At 46.5% G+C, this 27,570-nt stretch overlaps 1 protein-coding gene across 1 annotated transcript in view; it reads right to left on the bottom strand.

The window, feature by feature from the left end:
* The window catches only part of ACVR2B (activin A receptor type 2B), a 96,643-nt gene extending 69,809 nt beyond the window's left edge, over positions 1 to 26,834 (bottom strand). The window contains exon 1 of the mRNA XM_086466773.1: positions 26,783 to 26,834. Coding sequence (XP_086322899.1) covers positions 26,783 to 26,834 — 52 coding nt within the window. The remainder of the gene's footprint in view (positions 1 to 26,782) is intronic.
* Between the last annotated feature and the right edge of the window lie 736 nt (positions 26,835 to 27,570).

The raw sequence follows: 27,570 nt of genomic DNA, 5'->3' as shown, positions 1-27,570 counted from the left end.
TCGGCCCCATTATCACTATATATAAACCACCTAGGAGCGCCTGGCAGAAATGCAAGGGCATAGAGTGGTTAGGAAAATGCTGTCTCCAGCTCCATCCTTGCTGCTGCAGCTCTTGGGAGGAAAAAAAAAAAAAGAAAAAAAAGACAAAACCACCACCCATCACCTGGGTACTAAATCTGCACAGGGAGACAACAACCTCACCACAAGCTGAGAAATTAAAAGTTTACACTGCAGTTCCCGAGGAGGAGTGCTCATTTTCAAAAGGGTCAAATATTTTGGCTTAGAGGTTTTTAAAGCTTGTCTTCAGCGGAAAGAGGAATTTTTTTTCTGGTTCCATCGCCTATTCATTCTTTCTTTAATAATACATGCTTCTGTTAAAAAGGGCAGCACGCTATTTTTAGACTATCCCATAACGTATAAGAAAGCATCAACTAGGGTTTTTTTTTAAGCCCAGTACCGCAAAACGTTTGGGAGTCTGGAAAAATGGGGCACAGGTAGGAGTTGGTCCCAGGTTGCAGGGAAGGATTTGCAGGCTAGGTGAGAAAGCATTGAAAACATGCCCGGCTTTCTTCGACTCTTCTCAAACCTGAAATGTGCCAGCAGAAAAGTAGGGAAAGAAAGAAAACAAAACCACTGAAGTGCTATTGCTTGGAAACCACTTTAATGAAAGCCACCGCAGAGTATGACAAGACAGCTAACCTACACTGACAGGGAAAACAGGCAAATGAAATCCACACAGCCACTTTTACGTGACCTCTGCTACAAAAATAGCTGGATAATAACCATTTCGCAGCTGAAGACGTTTGCAGGATCCAACACCTCTCTGAATCTAAAGGCTGCTGCTGCTCACGGAGGAAACCCTTCTGGAAGCATCAGCTTTGAGGCAGGAAGATCCTTCTTTACTGCCGCTGTAAACAACAAAGAGCTTATTGGAATTAAGGGATGTCTCAGTCCCTTCTCAATAAAATACTTGTTTTTCTTATTTGCTTTGTTACAAATAAGCTTAGATTTCTCACACACACACACACACACACACACACCCCCCCTCTATTTTCAACACGGGAGCATGGTACAGAGATCTGTTTCTAAAGGATGCTGCCTCTGCAGTCATTTTTAGGAGACCCATGGGGAGGAGTCCCACCTCACTCCCCAGCTCCATCCATTCAATACCCTGGGAAGGGGAGTGGGAGAAGACCACAGTCTCTCCCCTTCACTCAAATTTCATTCCACTGGCGGTGGGCAGGGGGCAAGTTTCTCCTTCTGGCACTGAAACTGAACTCCTGTCCTGGGATTTGATAAGCAGTGCTGAGTTAGGCTGATAAAGCCCTGACTCCAGTCACAAACACAGGGCAGTCAGACACCAGGATCTACAGCAGGATCACATCCAAAACAATACACGTGGAAAAGGTCAGTGCTCCAACCTTTACTCATTAAATCCTTCCTAGAGCCCAGTACAGTTTGCTTGCTGGATATCATGGCATCCCCCAAAAAATGTGTCAGTGATACACAGGCTTTAAAGATCATCTCTGAACCCAAAAGACAAATGCCAAGTCAGATGCAGCTACATATGCCAAGGGACTTTTTGCTCAAATAAACCCAAATGCATTTTAAACCTGCTCTGTTGGACAACTGTGTCCACCTAGCACTCCATTCTCCTCACTGCCTACCTGGATGTATTCTTGTACCATTGACAGGGAATGTCACTTGTTTCTTTCACACAAGAACAGTGAAAAGCTAAAAAAGGATGATATCATCTTTAGAAAGCCCAATGACAAATGGGTAAACTGAAAAAAAAACGAACACCAAGCCTAAAACTAGAATGACTGTTCTCTAGCCCAATATTTAAAAAAAAAAAAAAAACAAAAACAAACCCACCCTGCTGTACAGGGTGCCCAGGTCACACAGCCAAGCTTCCTTGAGATTTATATCCTAATCCCACCTTTACTCTTTTCAGGCCATCCACTATTTTTTAAAGAAATCTGAGTTCAATGGGCCCGCACTTTATAAAGCACAAGGAGAAGCTCTCTTCTTTCAGAAAAACCATAAAGTGACCCGGTCAGGTACTAACATCTCGGACCAGCAAAGCCCTGTGATTGAGCATCATGCCCTTTTTGCTGGAGCATTTGCAGGTACCACTGCACTGCAGTGGCTCTTCCAAGAGACTACACACACACACGCTGGATTTCCAGTTCAGAAAAGCACATTTTTCACTTTTTTTTGGCAACACCTTGTATGTGTCCCCTGCTGCAGTCAGCCCAAACTAGGAGTCCATATAACCACCCTCACCCTGACCCCACCAAACTCATCCGAGAGAGTAATGGTCAGGGACGAAGGCTGAGCTCCCTGAATTTTTCTGTATCCTCAGATCCCTCCTCCAACATCAGCTGTTGCAGCATGGGGACGGGAATAGCCCCCCATTAATCACTCCTCATTTCGGAGACAACATATTCGTCTGTCATGAGAAGCTATTCTGTGACTGAGAAGACAAGATCATGACAATCTCCACCTGCTAAGGAGCAGGAAGAGCTCTGCCCTCTCCCCCTTCTCCCAGAGCCGCAAGATTTCAGTACCTTATATCCTCTTAAGAGCCACCACTGCTCCTCACCCCCCGGGAGACTTAGAAAGCCTCAGCAGGAATACGCACAAAATCCTCATCAGCTGATCAAAAGCTTTGCTTACTACCACCCTTTACGTAACCAGCTAGCAGCATCCTAATTATCCAGCTAAACGTAATGAATTCAATTCGCCTTGACTTCACGCACTTTCACTTCCACACTAGATGTAACGTAAGGCACGGGGCAACTCGCCCCATAGTACTTCAGTAAAACTAGAGAGTTCGGGGATGTGGAAACGCTGGGTGAAACCATCCGCCAAGCCTACAATTGAAACATTAACCTAGACCAGGACCAGCAAAAACTGAGTAAACCCAGAGGAAAGCCCCTCTGGGCGGGGTTTTTCAGTGCTTTTTGTGTAGCCAGAGATGGAGAAGCAACAGAACAGCTGCAGCAGAGGAGTAGCTGGATTTTTTTTTTTTTTTTCTTGGTCCAGTTCCCTATCACGCTGTAAGTAATCTCTGCTCTCAGCATCAAGAATGCTTGTAATGACTGCAGAACATAACCCAAATTTTCTCTGTTGGGTCTCTCTACCCTGGCTTGGGTTAACATCTATATTAAGGTTTCGTTTCCTAGCTTTGGTTTTCAGCTTTTGGGTTTGGTTTTTTCCTTCATTGAACCTCACCGTACGCCATAGAAGCCTTGCACACAACGAAGTAAACAGCACCACAATGCATTCCTCAATGCTAGCTGAGCCACTAAATAGCTGCCTGGAGTTTGAGGCTGAAGCAGCTGGGTGTTGGATTACAAACGCAAAACAAATGCCAAGGCATGGCCGTAATATGTGCAATACATTGATGACCTACTGCGCTTAAATAACTCCTCGGAAAGCAGATCCACCATTCAAAATGTTTTTTTTACACCTAAGAGAGAAGAGAAAGTAATTTGTACTGATAAGGCAAATTTGAAAAATTCAAGGCAAATTTTTTTGCACATATAAAAATTACACTGGCGGGAGGGGGCAGGGGAAAGATCCAGCTTTGTGGGGTTGGCGGGCAAGGAGGGACAGAATTTCACGCTTCTGAAACATTTCCAAGGGTGATATCCCTCCCCACCGATGCCAGGAGCAAGACTCTTGCTCAACATAGTCAGGGAGAGGATTTCCGAGGCCGATCGCGGCAATTTGAGCCCCCTTAGATCCTCCTTTTTCCTGCCTAGAGCAGAGCAGTGCTCTTCAAAGCACGTGGAGTCCATAACCAAAAGTCCCAGCCAAATAGCACACATAGCATTTTAAAGCATTGTATCAGCATACCACAATCTCAAGTACACCTAGTAAAGCTATCCATGGAGTTCACCGAGAGCTTTTGGGTTTCAAATGAGGTATGTAGGGTCTCTGACCCCTTGGCACAGCAGACTGAAATGGGTGTTTTCACTGAAGCTACAACTCAAGTTAAAATAAAGCAGCTAAAGAGTAAAATTCCCCCAAAAACTGTATTTTTACCATAAGGTAACAACTGCACGATAGTTATACCACTCTAAAATCGTCACAAAGGCAAAGCAGGGAAGTTCTCACCCACAGTTAAGCAAGGTCCTGGGAGGTCGCCTAACCACGTCACCATGAACGCTACTTGCGTCTCACCTCCAGCAAAATTTAACGCAGAGGAGGGAGGATGCAGTAGCTTATCTCCCTGCTACAACACGCCTACTCAGCTGCTGAGTCGCAGCTCCCCATTGCCTTGTCTTCCCCAAAATCAGAGCATGGCCTACTTTAAAGCTGTTCTTTAAAGCCACGTGTTGTTGGACCACAAGCAACGTTTCAAAACCTTAGTTTATTGCTGCCAATATAGCTGCAGGAGTTTGCATTGCACAGCTGCTACTCTGCAACAAGAAATGAATTGCCAATGCTCCCAAGCATGGTTTTGCTAAAATGCATCAAAACGGAAGCAAGCCTTTGGCCAAGGCAGACTGGAAGGAACTGGAGGAAGCAGTTCCTCCCGTAGCACTTCCAAGGTTTTCTACAGAAAGAGTGACAAGAGTGGCTACCATCCACCTACCCCTTTTGTTTTTAAATGCTATGTTCAGTGCAGAGCATGAACATCTCAATCTGCAAAGACTAATTTACGTTGTTCTAAGGGAGTCAAAACTTCTTCAGTATGTCAGCTGCAGATGGGATGTAACCAGCAGCATCTCACCAGTTCTGTCAACCACTTGGTCAACCGGTTGGAGAAAGCTGCAGACTTGTGAATACAATGCTGTAAAGTGTTTAGTTTTTTTTTTTTTCCTTTGGGAGACTGGGAAAAAGGTCCCTCTCTCATGTTCAGATATCCCTGACAGCAAGGCACTAAAGCTGGACTCATTCAGAAAAATACGGTGGCTTACTGTAGCCAGCGGTGGCAAGGTTGTGTCTGGACTTTGCCGTTCCTGCACAGGCAGGACAGAGTAGCTGGGTCTGTCTGACCCGGCTGGATACCCAACAGTAGACAACAAGCAAGTGCAGCAAGAAAACAAGAACAAGACTCTTACCTGTGCACACCTGACTGAAACCCTGACGAATTAAGAGATGACCCAAACTGGAAAGGGAAAAGTTTAAGAAGGGAGTCAAAAAGGACATGTGCTTCACGAACGAAAAGAGTAGCACCAGGCTGAAGAATTTGGTGCTCTCCATTTTGCTTGATGATAATATTCTTCCCCATGAAAGAGGAGAGGTGCTGCTGTGAGAATTTTTGACTACACATCCAAAAGAAAAACAACTCAAAAGCCACCGAGGCTGCTCTGTGTTCAGTCCCCATCCAGCCTGCTGTGCCTGCCCCAGCTGCTCAGGCAGAGAAGGCGGCTTGTGAGCCCTCATGCACAACCTTAACTTAAAAATTAAGAGTTAGGTTATATTCTCGGGAAGGCAGAAAATTGCCAAGAAACTTGATTGGGCCCGAGACATTAGACTGAGGCAGACGTGGAGAGACCACTAGAGGAAACAGAGATGTTCACAAGTGCCAGCCTGGGTTAAGATCAGCGCAGGTCTACCTGTCCCCAATGGACCCCTCCTGCTCCCCACTGGATGCTCTGCTGAGTTACCCCAATTCTTGCAAACTCTTCCTTTACTCCCTCTGATGCTGGGCCACCTGTTGAACACAGCAGAGGGACCGTCAGCTCACAAAAGAGGCTGGAAAGGCAAGGAAAATTCTGCTACTGGAGGGAAAAAACCTCCAGTCTGTCCCCTCACGCATGCTGTTGTCTCAGGTCACCAACCACCCAGTGGAAGCAGAGAAACCAGCTACCATGAAGGAAACGACTGCCCTTTCATGCTGCAGACCTACAGCCCTCTCCTACTGCTGAGACAGCTCAAATTTTAATTAAAAAGTGCAGGACTGTGCTTGTAGCAAAATGAAGAGGGGAAAAAAAAAAAAAGTCACTGTGGTAAAAGACCATCTCTTTTTTTGGGGGCCCAGTGAGTATGAAACCCTGGCTAGTTTTGCCAACAGCTGGTCCATAACCTGCACAGAATTTCCAGAAGTGTTTCCAGTCCAATCTACTCAATTTAGCAAGAATAACTCACTCATTTCGTAACAGCAGCTGGAGAGGTTTGCAGCCCTGCTGCTTTTAAAGAGGAGAAAAAGTCTGGATGATTTTTAGGAATGCAAACAAAACAAACAAAAAAAAAATAGAAGCAAGTCTTGGTTCAGCTGTGATTTCAAATTAGAGGGCACTCTCAAACATGATCCTACCAGGACAACAGCAGCTTTTCCGTGCAGGGATTTTCACCCAATGCAATTCCTTCTAGGAAGGAAAATCCTGAACAGCTCTCTGAAATACAGGCTGCTGCCTGGAAACAAGGGTTACGGGAGAGCTGCCACATGCACCCTTCAAGTGGGTGGAAGCTACTTGCCCTCCATGGATGGCTCTGCTGAGGATCCCCCAGTGTCCTTCACCTTCCTACTGCAACTCACATCCCACCAACTGCACGTCCTCATCAGCCCTTCGCCCATCCCCACATCCATCTGGGGCAGGATGGACGCATGGATGTCCCCAACACTGTGGCAGTGGTCCACCTGCTCTCACGACGGCTGGGCTGGACCTCACCTCAGAGAGCAGCTCCCATCCCACAGCCTAGCCAGTGACCCATAGACCACACAGAGCCATTGTCCGGATGACAGTAAGTTTTAAGGAGCACCCAGCAGGGTACCTCCGATACGAGCGCTGGACCAAGGAAAATCAGGAATGTTGGATGAGATGCAACTGTAGAAGGGGATGAGGACAGAAGGCGTAATGGGAGAGCGCCCAGCTTGCTTGCGGCCACAGCGCTCCCCTCCCTACATCCTTGCAGGACAGGGATCATCAGATCATTCTTCTGGCCCTTCCCACTCTTTAGTTGCACTCAGCAGAGAGTACGATGAGAAATGCAACCCCAGCGCAGCATGCTGGTGCACTAAGTGGGATATGGGTGGGACAGAGGAGCAGCCACCTCGCCAGCCAGCTGCTGGATGTTGGGATAGAGGGGACGAACAGAAAAGATGCTGCCTTTCCTCCTGAAGACACCACCATGCTAATCAAAAGTAAGAAAAACACAATCTTTCAGTAACTTCTCTTCCCAACAACAGGCATTTCATGCCCTAAACTTCTCCACAGTGGCTGCACCTGTTCTGCCAGTCCAAGTACCAGTAGCTGGAACAAACACAGGGCACATAAGGGCTCCCGAGCCAAGGCAGAACCACTTGGTATCTGCTGTGTACTGATGGCATGCTCCAAACTGTATGGTCATGGAAAGCTGGATGGCAGCCTCGAGAAACCTTCAAGCTGACTCAAAGTCAACACAAAATATCAAGATACCTCAAAGCTAACGCCGTTTCACAAAGACTGAAGAAGCAAGCAGAGCAGCAGTCTAAATTTCCTACACACGCTTATAAATTCGAGACCCCATTTAAAACAAAAATACTATAGTATGGAGAGGTGCTTTATTTTCTGCAACTTCTAGCTGAAGGCTTCCTAAGGGAGAGGATCGCATCTGCCAGAGAGCAGACAGGCTGCAATAGTAACTCCTGTCTTCAAAGCACACTGCAAACTTTCAGCTTCTCCAAGGAGGGCTAAAGAGAGAGCAAGAATATATTGGTCTCACTTACAAGTATGGAACATGCACCACATCATCCATAAAACCTAAGTGAAGGGATAATCATGGATGCTTTCATTTTACAGAATTAATGCACATGTTTCACTAAGTGTACAATGGCTTCCCAACATGCTTCAAGTGAGGCACACAAACATGTCAAGGATCCAAGCAGACTTCAGTGGCCCATGGAAGAAAAAGTCTCTACCACAGAGTAAAACCCCGTGTTTTATAAGGTTGTAATTCACCCTGAAGATTAATACACCATAAGGGGCTGCAGCAACTCGGAACTAGCCCCACCATTTCCATACCAAACCTCCTCTTTTCAAATAAGCAAAACGTCAGATGGCATCAGGTCAGCCTCAAATGGGATTTCTCTTTCCCTGCCTTAACTGCTAGCCACTTACCCGGCTTACCTTGAAGGACAGGTGGTACAGATCAACTGAGGTGAAGCTCGAAAGGACAGAGGTTATGTTATTCCCTTCACAGACAGAAGGTTTGCACATATACACAGTGACCTTTGTGTTTTACGGAAAAGATGATTTCTTACTTTAAAATTCCAGTTTGCGTCAGCCACCACGACCGCTTAAGGAGGAGAGGCTGCAGTGTGCTCTGGCAGGCAAGAAACAAGAAACCACTGCTGGGTTTTGGAGTGATATCCCTGTTACAGAAACTCTCCCCAACTGGTTTTTGTCTTTTCTTGGCCAGCATGGCGGCAGGATTTCCAAAGGCTGTACTTTTACCAACAAATGAGGGGAATTAGTTCATCAGTTAATTCCAGAAAGTCCATATCTTGCACCAAAATCTGATCTTAGTTACCGTCAGTCCCAGCTTCCAGCGCTGGCTCAATGCCACCACAGCTCATGGGTGAGCCCCATGTCTTTACAGAGTTGGCAACAGTAAAACAAAAAAATTAAGTAGCTGTATCTCAAAAAAAAAAAAAAAAACAGCCTGAGACTCCTAAATACCTTCCAAGCTATTTCTTTCACCTGTATTTTCCTGACACCAGGGATTTCCAAGTGGTGCTCTGGGACTCACAAGTGCCCCAGTGCCGGTTTGCGTTTTCAACTACACTTCTGACAACAAACATGAATGTCTTGAATGTCTTTAGGAGAAAATCAAAGGGGGCGTGAGTGCTGAGAGCGCTCAGGAACATCTCCTCATTACTTTATAATCACTAATGCACATCCCAGGGAACCTGCAGCAATCACTGTGCAAGCCAGCCCCCAGGTATGCTCGCACCCCAGCGCGTGCCACCACCTCCCTGCACCACCAGACGCCCAAGTGTCACTTGTCCAGACCCGATGGATGAAAGCCAGCGTGCTTTCGACAGAAGGGGTTTAGCAGAGGAACCAAGAGATGGGTGGGAGATGCCAACATCAGAAGCGTTAAGGCGCACGATACCAAGATCCGGAGGCAAGAAAGGTGCAGAAACAAAAAAGTAAGGGAAGTGGTGAAAGGAAGCACCGACAGGCCGCCTTGTGTCTCTTCCTGCAAGTCTTCCCATTACCCCAACTCCTTCCTCTCCAAATCGTGTCAACGGTTGATGTTCCTCTTCCTTCTCTCCTCTGGGAACTGGGCTCTCCACAGCTCCAAAACCAGGATAATTAAACAAAACAAAAGAAAAAAAAAAAAACAAAAACCAAAACCCACACCACTTCCCCTCCAAAAACCCAAACAAACAAACAAAACCACAAAATAGTATAGCTTTTATGCCTTATCTTTTTTAGAAAAACCTTTGTGTACTGCTAAAATGTAGCATTATTTTACATAATCATTTTCTGCCGCTAGCTCAGCTTTGGCAACAGAAAGGAACTGCTCCTCTTTTCAGGTTCCTATCTGGTAAAGAAATACCAAAAAGCCAGGGAAACAAGCATTTCCAGGCTATGAGGGTTTTCTTGGGTTTTTTGAAGTACTGTTAAAAAAACGAACAAACAAAAAACCCCATTACTTTAATGACGATGACCACAACACTTTAAGCCAGTGAGGCCTCAATAAATAACTTTACAATGAAGCCTGCAAGAAAAGATAGTACTTAAGACATTTATAGGACTTTTGTTTCTTTGTAAATGTATCATGAAAGTTGAAAAGACAGAATGATTACTTCTATTCTAACCTTGGAAAAATTACGGAAGAAAAGAAAAAAAGATGCCGTAACATTTTACTAAGAAGAGACTTTCTTGGGAGACTTCTCTCAGGAGCTCCCATTAACTCATTCTTGCAGCTTCTTTGAAGCAACATAAGCGACAATAATTTAATTTACAGTCCAGATAAAAGGCATTTCCAAAGATGTGAGGGGAGGGAGAAGGGGTTTAGTAGGGCATTATCACTTTAATTCAGTCCAGTTACCTGCTGCCTGTTTGAGATTTAACTCCTGACAGCTCATCATCCACCAAACAACAGAACTGCTGTAGATAACAGCATCCCAGATACCACAGGGGAAGAGGGGGAGGGATGAGTGTCACTGCCTGTACACGCAAGAGGACCCTGTAACATCTTTAATTTGCAGCCAAAATGGATCAGATCACAGCGTGAACTGCCCAGACCTTGCAGAAAAACGTGACAAGCATGGTCATGCTGGAAACCGGAGTTCACCCCAGGGCAGGGGATGCTCCAGCCTAGAGGGTTTGATTCGGCTCCTCTCCAGGGCCTTTTGAACACAAGGAGCAGGAGAAGAATTACAAGCATCCACTCCCAAACACTTGGGAGAAAGATAAATAAAAAACCTTTATCAGGCACGGTTTTAAGGACTCCTGACTAATGGCAAATCATTTGTCACTAGGACTCCAAAAAGCAAGTTGGAGAGGACCGTCCCCTCCGTGGGCAAAGGGCAGGGACAGGTTTCTCCATTTCCAGTTAGGCTCCTCCAGCTGTGAGAAGAAACAAGCACGTGAGGAGGGGAAGGGAGCAGAGTTCATTGCAAATGCAGAAGGGTCGATACAACCACCACCGCAGGACGACCTCTCTGGTGACGGAGATGCTGTGTGCGGGTCCCTGTCCACAGCGCCCATCACCCCTCTCCTCTCCTAGCAGGCAGGAGGGCGAGTCAGTTGGCAAAGGCACTGCATGAGTGGTGGTTACAGCCTTCTCCTCTACTGAACTGTCAAGACTGACTTCAGGCTACCCTTCCCTGCAAACTGGAGATAAAAATCTGTACAGATATGTAATCTAGAAAGGAGCCTGGCTTTCCTGGCCCAGCTGCTGCTGACAAGCTCGACAGCAGCACGCGTAAAAACACCGACACGCTCCCTGCATGCACACACACACACACACATACACACGCACAAACGAAAAACCCACCAGGCTCAGCTGCTTTTTGTTCTGACAAGTGAGAAAACATTTACTGAAGTCGGAACTGACAATTTCTTCTAAAGAGAGAGAAAGGTGGAGAGAGCACAACCAAGAAAAAAAATAAAGAGGCAAGAAGAGAAATAGGCAAGTTACATGAGAAGTGATAAAAGAAAAAGGTTAGTAAAAAAACCACAAACCAAGCCCATATATCACTTGCTACTGGTCATGTTTCCCATTAGGAGAAACCTCCTGTAAACACCATGTCTGAGCGGTGTGCAAACGAGGACAGACACAGAGATGAAGTGGAGGTGACCAACATGAGGTATGGATAAGTTCTATGTCTTGTAGGAGGTGCCTGATCCTGCATCCTCCTGGATCTGGAGGCCAATGAACCCACTAAACAACCAAAGAGAAGAAAGCTGCCCTAATCGCTACTGTTCTTCTAGCACAGAGTAGGGATGACATTTTAGAGCTGCTGTAAGAACGGTTTACCTTTCTGGGGAAAATTTCACCAACCACAAAGAGCTCAGGGACATTAACTACATTCTGCTCTTCGTGGAAAGCCCTCAAACGACAAGAACTGCTCACATAACCCATCCTTTGGTACCTTAACCTGCAGCACTAAGAGAGCTGCTAGCAACTGGGTGGCCCCATAAAAAGACAAACCCTTTGTTGGAAGAAAGCATGCAATGACAAACTTCACACACTGTCATATCCAGCTGACAAGAGCCAACTTGTCCCTGGAGATATGGTGGCATCAGTTCCTGCCCTGTTCTTCCTTCCCAGGATTTCTCGCTACCCAGTGAAGAGCTGGATTTTTGTCTGCTACAAACGCACCCCTCAGAGACATCTAGAAGACGTAAAACATCACCTTCCATTTAAAGAAAAATATTTTCCAGCCCTCAAGGAACGGGAAAATAAATATAAAAAGCACCAAAACGCAACCAACATGCATTCTTGCACCTGAAACCCCAGAAAGCAAATAAAACCAACCCAGTTATATTTGTTGTTGTTTGCTTTCAATTCCCAATATCTGCAGCCAAGTCTGCAGGTTTTACTGCGGGAGAGGGAGAAAACAGGACAATGAACTCATCACTTCTTACATACTGAAAATAATCTGCTCCTCGGACCAGTCTGTCCAGCGTGGTGATGGAAGAGAAGGAGCAGTAGTATTTCACACTCCCAGGTCCACAGTCTACATCCCTAATCAGCCCTCTGGTACTGCCACGCACTTCAGGAGAAGATCCAAGCAGATTTATAGGAAGCTGATTCTGGATTACAAGTCCCCAAGGAAATTTTCCTCCCAACACCCACAAGTCAGAGGTTGATTTATACCCAATGTATAATAGACTATATTCCCTAGAGACAACTCCTTGTCTTCAACCCTGCTGCCATTCCTGCAACAGGAGGCTTGGTTTGCTTTAACAGTTGTGGAGTTTATAAATAGTGAAAGCAGCACTCAATTTAGGTTGGAGACAGTGAAACTCACTTAGACCAACAGGACACCAAGCGGTAAGGAACAGTAATGAGATGATGACACATTCATAACCTAAAGTTTTCATTAAAAACCAGCAGCCCAAGAAAGTTTGCCCCCCTCAGAGCAGAAACATTCAGTTCTCATAAATTGCTTCAGGAGCAAATTTTTGCACAAACCAGCGAAACCTGGCGAGAGCTCCCGAAAAGCACATGTATCTGTTAAGCAGAAACTGGGGAAGTACCAACCAGGGGGTTATAAATGAGGTAGTGCACAACCCATTTCAAATGCCACTGAGCACTTCATCCACGCAGCAAGGAGCCGCTAACAGTGGTACCCGCATGAGATCGGGAGCCCTCAGCAAGTAGATTCAAGGAAGAGCCGGACTCCTGAAAAGAAGTTGCTGGACGCCAAAAGTCCCTGGACAGAGCTTTCTTCATCCACAAATACAATAAGGTCTCTTTTCCAGCTTTTAATTAAAGGCATAACATGTTACTCTGAGCAGAGCACATAAACTAACCAACTGCAAAACTACACGTTTGTCACAGCATCTCTGCTTGACGCGAAGCCATCTACATGGCACATTATTAAAATAATAACAACTGTAGGTATCTACCTCCCAGCATGGGAACACTGAAATGATTTAGAGGTCCACATACAAACCCCTGTCTTTGGGGGACTGGGACAAGACACTTTAACTTGCCCAAACACCACCACGGGTCCAAGCCTCGCTCCCATAGAGCACATCTCTCTGCTCCAGTCCTCACCTGTGCATGCGAATAACAGCACTTGCATGTCCCACTGGGGTGGTATTCTTGGATTATCATCTTTAAGATGTATGAAAGTGAAGTTGGCAGGGGTACTGCAGAAGACAGTCCTTTACAGAGACAAACCAACACCACTGTTCCAGACTCTGCAAGTGTTTCTAACACCATTGAGTGTCTCAAGGACATAGGCACTGCCAGCACATCATCCACCCAAATATAGGTGATGGAAGGTACCAAAATTTAGAGTCTCCAAAACCTTGCAAATGAAATTCTGCCAAAGTGTGGGTCTAACTTTTACAGCTGTGCAAAATCAGATCTAACTGTCCAGTAAGTGGGAAGATCCATTTGTCTATTCAACTAGAAAAATAACGGCTGGTTCAAGAAACAGCAATCAAAGAGATAGTAAGTGCCAGCTATGTTTTACAACGCAGAAGTCAGAGCCACAAAAATACATCCCTGGAAGTGCTAACACCCTAACAAAAACAAGGCCCAGAACACAAAAAGGGGCAAAAGCACAGAACCTCTTTACTTTCCTCACAATTCTGCCCCATGACCATGTGCCACAGAAAGAGAATTCTGGTAAGGGTTGGGGGTTTTTTTCACCCCCAAAAAATTAAACCCTTTTGTTTGGATTTAAAGAAAGAGAAAGTTAACGCCAACTACTTGTTAAGTTACATTTTGGTTTCATGAAGTTTTGCGGGTTTTGTTTTTGTTTGGGTTTTGGTTGGTTGGTTGTTTTTTTTACATTTAACATCGCAAACCTAAACAAGTGGCTACTCTTTCCAGAATGGTCTCCTCCTGGTTCTTTTCAACACAAAAAGACGAGAAAAGGAGGTTGAACATCCCAGCTCTCAAAAACCACTGTCACATATGGGAACCTTCTGGGCAAAGAACATCTCGAAAAGGACAAACCAGCAACTTTTCATCCAACTCATCTTCAGACCCTTCGCCTTCACAGGGTTTGTGAAGGAGGAAAAGAAAGGGAAGCCGTAACACAAATTCACAGACAGAAGTACATTTAAGAAAGCAAAGCACCGAGATTGATTAGAGTGTTCCGCTGCTTTAATAAAGAGCCTAATGATGTCCACATTATAGCAAAGCTCAATTGTGTAACCAAGGAGCCAAGATTTCATCCTTGATAAGGACATAGATTTCTGTCTCGCAGGAGAAGCCTGCAGTTCACTAACAAAGATGACCTTTTATATTATACCCTTCAAGGCCACAATTAGCTGGAGAAATACTGTACTAACTTGGCAACATGAGTTTTTGTACACTGTGCTAATTTTTCGCAGAATCTTGCCAAGACCATTACCATCTTCTAATAAGAAAAAAAAAAAAAAACCCACCACCAAATACAAAACCCACTGCTCTCCAGACCCAAATTACTTTCCACAATGCAAAGCATTTTTAATTAAGATGATTAAATTACAGCAAAAATGATTAAGATGATATCCCGCAGCAAACCACTAAAGGTATAACACCTTAATCCAGAAGAAGCTGGCACACACATATCCATGATAAAGTATTCATGAAAAGCTAGAATTTTACACATGAACCAATTTTACATCACTCAAACAATACCTTGGGAGATATTTGTCACAAGTAAAAAAACAGTGACATCCATCAACAGAGCACAGGTTTTCTGAGACTACACAGAAAGAAATCTACACAGAAAAAATTGAAAAGGCTACAATTACTTTGACAATGTTTCTACAGCTCAAAGGAATTTGGGGGTTGAAATAAATGGTTTCCTTCTCCTTCCCAGGGCTCCCAAAATCAATTTTATATATAATTCTTTTTTTTTTTTTTAAACAGACGTTAGATCAGAAATGCATGTGAAATCAGGTCACTGCAATAATCATGTACATGGTACATTTCCACTATTGCCTATTAAGTATGAGGTTTAAATGAATGAGGAAAGTCTCAGATCCATATTTCACCAGTGGAAATTATTAATATAAACATAGCACAGCTCAGGTTTTAACCTTACCATCCAACTGGGCCCACTCTCCTTTGGAGAAGGGTAAATGGTATTAAATTAACAGACGGGGTTCAAAAGGCAGCTACATGGAGGCGTGTATCCCATTAAGAGCTGGGAAAGGATCCTGCAACGGGGGCCCCAGGCTTCAGGTAGCTTCTTGTGGTGCTTCAGCACTGGATAAATTCAAGTCTGTGATCTTCAAGGAACGGTAGCTTCAGCCTATTTTTAAAACAGCTGTGCCTCTGTGATGAAAAACAGTTGCAAACCAGCTATTTCTAGGCACAATCTTCTGGAAATCCTCTGCAGGGACAGAGCCCAGTCACAGAAAATGGTAGGAAAGATTTGCAAAGAGGAGGAACAGCTGATGTGGCTCTGAACAGTGCCTCCCCCAACCCATGCCCAGGGGATGGGTCAGGACAGGAACAGGGCTCGAATGTGCCCATCCTGCTCGGGTGGGAGGAGAACTGAAGCATGTGGCACCAGTTGTGCCATGCCATACCACTTGCCCAGGGACTGTTTCATTCTGGAGAATGGATGTAACCCCAAATTGTATTTAAAAAGTTGTGGTTGAACACAAGAGAAGGTACCAAGTAACTGAGCTTTGCCTTGCTCTGGACTTCCGCGACTCCTCTAAGACCGACCCATACTAGGGGGTTTTGCAGAGTTACCTACATGAACACAAAGTCCCACCTTGTAGATCCATTCCTGAAATGCTGCTATGCTTTGCATTTGGGACTCCTCTGAAGCTGTTTGCTTATTCACACTAACTGCTAGTTCTCAAAATCGGCGGGGGGGGGGAGGGGGGAAATCCTTAAAAATTAAAGGGAAAGAAGAATTCTGCACATCGCATTACCTGGCCATACTAGGGACCTACTAACAACCCCACAGAGTCACCCAACTGCTCAGCAATTCAGGACACAAAAACCCTGAAGAGCTCTTTAAGGACAAGTGCATTAGTGAAACTAGGAGATATGGTTTTTTTTCTAAAAATATAACTCTGAATGCCCAGTTAACAGCTAGCTTCCTCCCAGTAGTAATCAGCTAGATCTGACAAGAGGCAAGACCCAGTCCAGGTGAGAGGGTAACTTTGTATTTTTCTTTAACAGACGAACAAACGTCTAAATGGAGAAAGATAAAATTCCAACATAAATCCTCCACCAAGGCTGCTATGAAATAACTCTTTTGTTTGGTTATTATGAGTTGGATCAGCAAACACTAGATCCCGATGGACAGAGAGCAGCTGTTACTATAACAGAAAGACATTCATCTTCCCTTCTCGGGACCCTGAAACTCTATCAACAATGCCTGTAAAACGACCCTCAGCTCCCCCCTCTCCGAGGTTTCGCCTGGCTTTCATATTCAGACCTATTTTTAGCCAACTTTATCTTGTCGTACCGCACTTCAAAGTTTTGCACGTTAGCTGGTTCGAAATCTTTTCCATGCACAAAAAGCGTCGGGGACATCAACGGGGCAATTCTCGAGCGCAGGCTGCAAGAACAGCACATCTCCCTCGCTCGGGGTTTCTTCTTTCATCAGTAATTCATTGAGAAGGAGCCTATAGACACAGTTACACAGCCAGATACACTTGCATCTCACTTATCTAACAGAGGAGGAGTGATCTCATTTACCTTTGGGGCTTACAGTTACCTTGGAAGGGCTTCTTCTAGCTGTTATTTACATAATAAATAGCCAATCTGTACAGGATTGCATGGGAAAGGAAATTCTATTACCAAAAAAAAAAAAAAAAAGGCTTCTTATGTTTGCTTTTAGCAGCACTAATTCTGTCCCATTAGATGATAGCAGAAGCTATCTACAGAAAATTATCTATAGCCATAAAAATTATCTGTAAGACTTCCCCATTTATCTCAGGTACAATATAAATGTTAAAATACCCCCCTAGGAACGGACGCATCGGGCCAAACTCCCTGCGATACAAACAGGCACGGTGCCAGGGCTTCAGCCAGGCGACAGCCTTGGGGACGGTATGTTCAGTCGGGGGGGTTTTTTGTTTGGTTGTTTCCTTTCTTTTTATTTTTTTGCATCTGTCACCTTCAAAATTCAGGCTGAATGAGCTTTGTGCCACCAAGCTGCACCCGCAAGGGGAACTGCCCAGCAACAGCAAGCACGCTCATCAGAAATGCTCCATCAGGCTTCGCTTTTCTTTATCGCCTGTGTAAAGAAGCCTGGAAACCGAGAACGAAGGGCCACCGTGTTGCTTCAAAGACTCCAAAAGGTGATTTAAATCTACATGGGAATTTCTTGCTATAACTAAGCATGCCGAGCCTGCCCTTTCTACAGGTCCCTGCTTCGTGCTTTCACTTTAAAAAGATGCTCCAGGAGCCCAAGGAAGGGACTAAGTTCTGTTATAACAGTGAGGCAGTAAAACAACGATCAGATAAAAATGTTCATCTCCATGAGTTTTCGTTTGTTGGGGTTTTTTGGTTTGTTTGGGTTTTGTTTTGTTAAAAAAAAAAAAAAAAAAAAAAAAAGGCATTTGTCTCTGAAATATTTTAGAGGAAGCCAAGGAGCATGGATGAAGCGGCTCAGTGGCACGGCACATCCCCACCAAAGGGTCCACACGCAGCATTTCAGCCAGAGGTCCTACGGCTCCAGTATTATCACCAGAGCCAGGCACTCACAACTCCACACCACGCCTGCCTGCAGCCAGAGCCAACATCCCGGTAAGGCAGTGCCAAGCATCAAATGCATCATCCTGTTGTTGTTCTTCTTCAGGTTGTGCAAAGCTTTACCGCATGTGCATCCCAAGCTCCTCACGTAAACAGGAATTTCACAGCAGGGAAATGCTTTAGCTGTGTCAGCAACAGCGCCTATCACCATCACCCCAAACTCGCTTTTTAGGAGCCAAGCAGGTGAGTGTTATCCAGTGCAACTGCAACAGGTTTGTGGGAAAATGTCTTGCCCCAAGCATAAGAATTCACTTTAGCAGACACTTTCCTATAAAAATAAAAGTGCCTGATAAGTTGTGGGTGCATGTGAAAGCAAGGGATTCCGAGCCCAAACTTTTGTGCACCCAAGAGCTGCCCAATAGCCGCCAAGCTGTAACTGGATACTCCCACCATGAAAACCCAAGGACAACTGAATTTCTCAGCCTGCACATATATAGGGGAATTAGCATTCTTAACCCATTAATTACTCTCAGGAACTAAAGTGGCAATACAAATCCCGCTGTGTCTCAGTTGCCATACTGGGGAAAGAAAAACAAAGCCGTGGAGAGACAAGCGAGCGGCGTGCCCGCAGGTTGCATTGCCGTGTCTCAGCTGCCCCAAGTGCGAACCGGCCAGGACAAGGCTACCGCCACGATAACCACAAATCCGCACTTTTGCTGAGCAGCCACATCTCAAGTCAACCATAGTTTCCCTCTGCTGAGTGCAGGGACTTCTGCAAATCCACACGGTAACATACAGGTCTGAAGCAAAGCAAATGCCTACTCGCACGAAGCTCACAGGCTCTTAAGACCAGCACCATAGTCTCCCTACAACTTTAATAGCGTAAAGCTCAGCTTGCTGCCTTACAGAAAGGCCTATACATCAACTGTGCAAGGCTCAAGTGCCCTCCTTTCCCAGAAAAAAAAAGTCTCAATAGCAAATAGAGCGACCGGAGAGGGGAGCTTGCAGACAGCTCAGCCAAACTGCAGCAACAGCCACCAGCCTGCAGAAGCAAGCCAAAGACTGCAAAACATGAGGGCAGCACTAAAATGGCTTAAAAAGCCTGAAATACCCTCATTTTATGAAATGCTTTTAGAAAGTCACAAAAAGGAGACCAAGCTTGATTGAACGTTTCTTCACTTCAGACCCATAGTTGCATTCCTCCCTCCCCAGGAATTCAAAACTGCCTGCAGAGGTAAATTATGTATAAGCCAAATATTCCTAAAAGCCAAATTTAAAAAGTTGCACACATTACACAAGGCATTTTAAATAGATAACATCGGAGGAAAGAAGGGTTAGCCGCCTAGATTGACCATTTGATAGATCAGGCACAAATGGAGCTAACTTTATCCCTCTCATCCACTCAAAGGCTTATAATCTCACACCTTGGAGCAATAAATTAGGAAGAAGCATTGCATTAGCACTACAAGCACCACATAGACAATTTAAAGTTCCTCTACCAGTTAGAAAACAAGTTCTATAACGGGAAAAGCTTTAAATAAAAAAAGGCAAAGACAGTCACAGCACCGAAGACACTACACAGCAGCGTCAGCTACCGTGGACTTTTTAAAATGACAACCTTCGCTGTGGTTTGGGGCTCATTCAGCACAGGCCTGGGATTTTGGATTGATCTGCAAAGCGCCAGACACACACTCATCTCTCCCAGTTTTTGTTTCTTTCTCTACAAAACTGACAGCAATACATTCCATTTCCAACTTTACTGAAGGAGGACTAATGCACCCCTTCTGCTCCCATGAGCCCCTTTTTCTTCTGTTGTCACACAAGGGTACATATTAGACATGAAAAGCGGAGTTCAAAATCCAGGTCTTAATTTGTACGAGTACCTACTTAGATGAAAATTAACATAGCTCCAACTGTAAAGCACTGCACCTTTTCATGAACACGCTTTATTCTCTGTAAATAAAGAGGAGGAACTCATATATGGATCTATTAGGATGAGACTGGGAGAAGAAAAAGAAAACAAAACAATACCTCTGGTTTCACAAAATTATCAGAATATTCCATTGTTCCCAACAAATTTAATTCCAGGTGGACAAAAAAAGGTAATGTGGTGGTCAGAGCACCAGCCGTGGACCCAAGAAGATGGGGAGCAACACTCTTGCCCTGCCACCGACTCCCAAGGACTCGGAGAAGTTACTCCCGCCATAGGAACACCTCGTAAACTTTTGTTACATCCCATAAATTAGGCACTATAGGAATAAGATGCAAACAGCCACCGATACAAGTTTTACTTCTCACAGCTCCTGTGCAAACATTTTAACAGGCTCATTTCAGCTCCTTAATACACCCTTGCTTCCCAAACCCATCAGCGAGCCAAAAAATGATGCTTTGGGTGGGGGCTGCCTCCTGCCCAGCGCCCGCGAGGCTGCCCTGCCTGCGTCCAGCCCCACGTCCTCCTCTGAGCGACCTCCTGCCCCCCACAGAGCCCCCCCAAGATCCGAAACCGAATCTGCGATGAAACGGCACACCAGGCTGGAAATTGCAGAATTATTAATGAGAAACAGGTAATTCGCAGCTTCCTCCAGCCAAGCACAAACAGGCTCGCTCCTTCCGCTGTGTTTCTTTTATATTTAAATTTACAAACCCGTACGCGTAAGCCCATCCCTGCTTGCGGGCAACCCAACCTTAGAGGAAAGGATCCTCTCTAAGAGTAAAAACACACCAACCACCCCCAGCAAAGTCATCAAAAGAAAAGAAAACAAATCACGTAAGGTAGCCAGAGCACGCTACCAGGTTAAAGCCTGATATTACCCAATACAGAAATACTTCCTCATGCAGCTTATTTTTTTAGTATAGGCACAAAATATTTGGTGTGACCTTGGGCGAGTCACTTCACGATACAGCAGGGAGCACTTGCAGACAGTGACATCTTCTCATGCTTGGCCCCTCAGCTCAGTGGTTTCAGGGCAGGGACCTTCTCTCTACACAAACAGCACTTTGCAAAAGAGGAGCTGTATTTTTCAAGGCACCTCGACATCAGTAACATTTTTTTCTTAAGCAGCATGATGGACCAACGCCACATGCAATAATATAATCAGAGCAACAAGACTCAAATATTGGCAAAATAAGAGGCACTTGTGTGCTGGAGGGAAGCATATTATTTAGACTGACAATTGCTGCTCTTAACTTTTAGTTTGGATTGAAACTGTACCATACTAAAGGAGGAAAATGACAGAGAGAAAAGAACATGAAATTGGTGAAAAAGACCCAACAGTTATATTCAAATCTAAGCATAAAATGTGCTGGGTCTGCAGAACGCAGGCAGAGTGTTTCATCTTTAATTTACTTTTCTGCCCCTCTGACTTCAGTGGCCCCAAGAAAACTTAGAAGGATGATCTGGGGGGCAGGGGTAAGTGATGTATGCTTTTTTTAAATGCCTTAAAGGAACAAGTGACTAAAGAGATACAAAATTATTTCAAAATTAAGTAATAATGAAGAGGAGAGATTAGACATTAGTTGATCCTCAATAGTTAATGGAGGGGAAAGGCAGGGGAGAGGAGAGCTTATACTGGTGAATGCTGCAGCCACAAACACCTCTCTTAAACACATCCAATTTCACTGATGTGAAAATCTCCACATGAAGGAACAGGCGAAAAAGAGCTTAAGTGGGAACAGGGTGCAGAATGCCAAGTGCTACACTGAATAATTCAGATCCAGGCAGTGCTATTGGCCAGGCAAGAAAATCACACCCCCCTGCTAGTTCTAAAATCAAAGGCCAAGGAGGGATAAAAGCGAAAGACTACACCTCTTTAAAGCAGAGATTACGCTCTGCGGTTCCCATTCCCCAACTTCCCACAATGTTTTGTCACAGCGAGAGCGCCGGAGCCGGGGTACTGCGGCAGTGCCAAGGCATGGCACCGCGCTGCCCGCAGCTGACCAAGGAACCTGGAAAATGCTGCCGCCTTCTTGAAACCACTCCTTCGCTCCAACAGCACGAGAAAGCCAACTCTGAAGCAGGCACCAGCCAACCCCGACTTCACACGAGTTGCCTTCGCAAGACTTTTTCAGCACACAAGCAGTTCTTCAGACAGGGAAGCTGAGGGTGAGATCCCGTCAGCGCTTCCACTTGGGTCTTGATCACCACTGAACTCGACCAGGTCCTCTCCCCTGCCTCCACCCTTCCCAAATTACAGCAATGCTTCTCCAGCACCGGCCGATAGGGCTGAATACAGAGTTTTCCAGGCGAGGGACGGGAGGCACCCTAAGGAGAGGCCGTGCTCCCAGCGCTGGGCGCGGTACTCCCTGGGAAAAGGGCATCCAGCAAGTTACCTTGCCTTGGCCACGTGCAGCCAGAAGCAGGGGGGTTATCAAGTTGCTTCTGCAACTTTTAGACTACATCTACTACGTTATGCTCAAAATAATTGTCCTGGGTGTGTTTGGTAGAAAGGTGTTATATTTTACGGTGCTTGAAAGATCCAGTGCTACTAAACCCCCTTTTAATTCTGACTATTCTAGTGCAGCTCCACATGGTCAACTACCATTAACATTAAATTTCAGAAATGTTTCTAACAGCATGCCCCGAAATACGACAGCAAAACACCTTCCACTACAGGGCCCAAAAGCAAAGTAACTTCACCTTCTATTTAGTTTATTTTAAAGGTGCCCTGGCTTTCTAGGAACAGGCACCATGTGGACAGAGCACACAAGTACACCTTTGCTGGGTGCCCAGCCCCAAACCATCTCTTCCATCCACCTCCTTCGCTCTCGATAAATTAACATCCCTTGGTTCCCTTTACACCTGCAACACCTCTGCAGAGGAACCCACCCCACGGACAAGCACGATGCAAATCACAGCAGCGGGATTCCTGGGCTGGTCCTATTACCCCATTATCAATGCTCCAAAAGCTGACCCTCTTCCATCTCAACCTGCGCGCGGGTCCTGCTTCCCAGAACCGGTGAAGCCAGGAAACCCCTCTAGGTTGATCTGCAAAGCAAGGAGTGCGTGCGTGGTGGGGAAGGGTCAAGGGGGGGGGGGGAAACAGTGGGAGGGAGAGAAGAGAACAAAAACAACCCCAAAAAAAGGAAGGAAAAAACTGAGGCTGGCCTGTTTCTTTCTTCTCTACCATCTATTCAGTGGCAGCAGGGGAGGTCTACAACTGTTGCGTCACATAAAGCACAAAAAACCCTGACAAGCGTGTTTTAGCTGATGGAGACCAGAGTGGACAGGAGGCTGGTGACAGCTCGAACGCAGGGAGTAAGAGACCTCCGCTTTAATTGGCTGTTTCTTACTATCTCATCAAGCGAGCAGGAGCGTTACAGCCTGGATGGGCTGCTCAAAGGCACAAGAAATGGCAGAAATTTCAGCGTGTAAATACTTTGGCTAACTACCCAGGCTCAGGTTAGACTCTCACTCCGGTCCAGGGATACTGAATTTTTAACCCTGCTTAATCCACACCAAAGGGAAGGTGTAGAAGATGCTTTGAAATGGAGCGGGGAGGGGAGAAGGGGGGAGTTAAAACCACAGGCTGTGCAGGACCTGGAGAGGTGTTTATAAATAATGCCACTAAAAATAATACGCTGCGCACTCGCATCTCTAACACAGCATTTTCTTCTCCACAGAACTGTGACAATAGTTATCTTGGCGGTATAATTATCTAGATTTGATGACAAACTAAAAAAAAAATATATATATATATATATAACCTAGACACCTGTTCAAGAGTTTTGTGTTTTTAAAGGCCATTGCCATTAACCTTGGGCCGTGCACTTCATTGTGTTTAATTAGCAAGTTAATGAAGCCAGTTTTATTCCCTTTCTCAAGCACAAGAGGATAAATACAAGACAGTGAAAGAGGAGACCAGATCCATTTGCAGCACAGTTCATTGCTGCATGGCATTACTTAAACTTGCACCAAAATAAGAGTAATGTAATGGCTCGGGAAAACGTGTTAGCGATGCATTTTGTGAGACAAATCCTTTTACACCTTCTGTATTTTCTAAAGCTCAGAGATTAAAACATGATTTCTGAACATTTGGACTGCAGAAAATTTGCAAACAAAGGGCTAAAAATGAGCATAATGTTTTCCTCAACGAATCCTCAGTATTCCAAAAATTAAGCATAACAGATTTTTTTTTTAATTAAAAAAAAAAATTATAGCAGCCCGTGCTTGCTTTGTTACAGCTAGCAAAGGTAGTGATGAGAAGCATCAACAATGGAGGTCAAGCGATTTTTGAAAAGCCCACCACTTTCACACAGTCCTAACATATACACACACAAAAGACATACTTCAAGCAAAGCCCAGTGCTGTGAATCCCAGCAACACATTGCAACTTTGGGTATTTGAGGTTGGTTGTTTGGTTGTTTTTTTTTTTTTTTTTGACTGAACAGCTTTAGGAAAAACTGGACAATGAAGATCACACTGATAAATACTCATAAATATCACCAGAAAGGCAGAATGGCTTTAAAAGAGAGGGAGGGATTTACAGAATTGCTAATGCACTGATTTAATGATTCAAGAGGACCTTTCCAAATAAACAGAATCACGTTCATTTTCTGGGGTTTCTTTACTGCATTTTCAGGAGGGAGAAAAAGTCAGCATAGGTATGCCCTATCAGATCTTCCTTTTCATAACACGATACATTTAAGCAGCTTTCAGGGTTAATTTTTTTAAAGCAACTGGGTTTTTTCCACCAACTTCGATTCCTGCCACTATATGCACACAGCCACAGAAGCAGGTTAAAAAACAAAATCAAACCAAACAAAAACCCAACCCCACAACCAAAACAACAACAACAACAAAAAACCCCACACCAACCCGGAAGCCATCTCTTTTATTGAATCACCCGAGATAAAAGGATTCCAAGATATATGGAAAGAAAATACATTGACCATAAATCTCCTTTATGCACATAATAGAATTTTCCAGCCAAGAGAGCTGTTGTGATGATAGCAACGCCGAGCACCACGAATACTGATGGCACACACACACACACACCCCGCCTGCTTCTTCCAAAATACCTGCTCTCCCTCAGCCCTGCTATGTAAATACAAGCCCGCACATCCCCCTTCCTAACACATGGAAACAAAGCTGCGTACAAGTGTCCCAGCGATCAGATTAAAAAAAAAAAAAAAAAAAAAAAAAGCCCAAGCTGGCTTTGCTCACCATCAAATCATTTTATTTATTTTTTTTTTTTAGTATTTTTATTGCGCGCTCCCTTTTCATTGCCGCCTCCCCCCCCGCCTCACACTTTCGGTGTGACTTAAAAAAATTAAAATAATTAAGCGATGGCACTGTTTATAATGCCAAAGGCAGGCGGTGGCAGTGCATATTTAATGGGCACTCGGAACAAAGGAAGCCCGGCTGCAGGAGCGCCCCGGGGCCGGCTCCGCCGCCCGCTCCCCCCGCGCCCTGCCCCGTGCCCCGGCCCCGGCGGGCAGCCCCTTCCCCGGGGCACGGGGGTGGCGGGGGGGGCTGGGGGACACACACACGCGGGGAAGCCCCAATTCACACACCCCCACACCCCCCCCCCCCCCGCTTTGCAATACAATGAAGCCGAGGGGAACTCCCCGGCTGCCCATCGCGGAGCGGGGAAAGGGCACGGCTGCAGCATCGCTGCCTCCCACACCCTGCCCCCGGGAAGCCCCCCGGCCACAAACAGCCCCCCCCGCCCCTCCTCCTCCTCCACACACACACACACACACACACCCCCACGGGCCGGGCTGGGAAATGGAGGTAACGTAACAAGTTAATGCCCAGCGCCGGGGCGGGGGGCGGCGGGCTCAGTCCCGGGGGCGGGGGGGGAATCGGGGGGGTCGTGGTGACCAAGCGCGGGGGGGGGGGGGCAAAATTGCTGCCGCCCCGTTTTTTCCTGGGGAACATGCAGTAGAATAAAAAGGACTGGGAAAATAATAAGTAAAAACAAGAAGGGAAAGTGGGGAGCGTGGGGATTTCAAACGCGCCCGCGTCTTCAGTGCTGGGGGGGGGGGGGGGTGTGGTGTGTGTGCACAGGGGGTCTGACCCCTCCCGCCCCCCGAGGGCTGCGGGATGAGGTACCCCATAGAAACGCCCCCGCCCTCCGGAGCGCTGCCCGGGTGCCCCCTCCTGCTCCCCCGGCCGTGCCCGGGCTCTCGGCTAACTTCCACCCCGCGTCCCTCGGCAAAACGCGCACCCCGCAGGCTGAAGCTGAAGTTTAGGGGCCAGCCCAGTCCCATAACATAAATGCGATGAAGAACATACAAAATAAACACCCACCCCACCCCCTACCACAAAAGCCTCTTCCCGGGGGATGCTCCCCCGGGCATCCCGCACACCCCCCCTTTTTTCCCCAACTTTCTCCCAGCTCCCCGCAGCGCCAGCCAGCCCCAAACGGTTCGTGCTCACAGGCAAACCCCGACGGGACCTCGGCGTCCCGGGGGAGCTAAGGGGGAACTGAGGGGTCCCCCGAGGGGAGGAGGGGGGGGCTCCCCTCCACACACACACCCCCGGTTACACAACCGCAGCCCGGCAGGAGCGGGGCGCACACATGGCCACTACCTGAGCGGCTCCGCAGCATTTCGGAGCAACCCCCAGGTCTCCTCCCGCTGCTCCCAACTTGTCCCCCCACACCTCCCCCCGCCCCACTCCGGCAGCACCCGCCCAGAAGTAAATGCCCATTTTTGTAAAGTTTCCTCGATATCGCGCCGTGTTTACATTGCCATTAATTCCCACAGGCTGCCTGAAGGGAACAAAAAGCAGCACGGGAAGGCTCGTCCTGCGAGCAGGGAGAAAACGGAGAGGCAGGGTGAGAGGGTGAAAAGCAATAAAATAAATAAAATAATAATAATAAATTTAAGCAGATCGCAGCGGTGGGGTTATTCCTCACTTTGCGGCTCGCTGGTCGCTCTGCTCTGTTTTGGAGGGTGGGTGCGAATAATTGCACGGCCCATTCAATTCTGCATTTGGAGAGGCGAGCGTAAGCCCGAGCGGGAGGTAAACACGCAGAAATGCACTTACCTGCACAGAAAGTTCCACAAAGCAAGGCGAAAGTCAGCCACGAAGCAATCATATTCCTTTACTTTTTTTTCCTCGCGTGCCCCTCTATCCCCAAGGGAAACAAAAATAAAAATAAAAAGACCGAGAGAGTCAAAGAAGGGGGGAGAAGCGAGGCTCTGCCCTCTCTCTCTCTTAAAAAGAAAAAAGAAGAAAAAAATCCTGGAAGAAAAAAAAAAAACAAAAACACAATAAAATCGGATTTAATTCCTTCGCAGTTGCAAAATGTATCCAGTGGAGAGGAACAGCCCCGGACGGTTCGACCTGCTCCTGCCTGGCCCCGGCGTTTGCTCCGAGCTTTCCAAGAGTTTCTTTCCCTGGGCTTTTGTGCTGGGAGCGCGGCGTGCACCACACACCGACTCCCCCCCCCCCTCCCCCCCCCCTTCCCACTCCTCCTCCTCCTCCTCCTCCTCCTCCCAACCCAGCCCCTCCGGCTCCCCCAGCAGCAGGGGCGAGAGCACACGCACACGTGCGCGCACAACCCCCCCCCCCCAATGCACGCGCGGCCCCGTGCAATGCACGCGCAGCCGTGTGCAAGGCGCGCAAGCCTCCCCCCCCCCCCCCCCATACACACACACACACGCCGCTTCCCCGTGCAACGCACACGCGCTCCCAGCGCCGGCGGCGAGCGGAGGGGGGGGGTTGGGGGTTGGGGGGAGGTGGGGACCGCGGCGGCAGCGAAACTTTTCGGGATTACCGACCCCGCATCCAGGGCGGCTGCTGAGCGGCAGGCAAGGGCCCGCGGAGCGGGC

Source organism: Leptosomus discolor, chromosome 6 (genome assembly GCF_034619465.1).
Source record: "Leptosomus discolor isolate bLepDis1 chromosome 6, bLepDis1.hap2, whole genome shotgun sequence".
Lineage (NCBI taxonomy): Eukaryota > Metazoa > Chordata > Aves > Leptosomiformes > Leptosomidae > Leptosomus > Leptosomus discolor.
The sequence above is the reverse complement of the archived record's forward strand: the minus strand, read 5'-3'. Positions and strand labels throughout refer to the sequence as shown.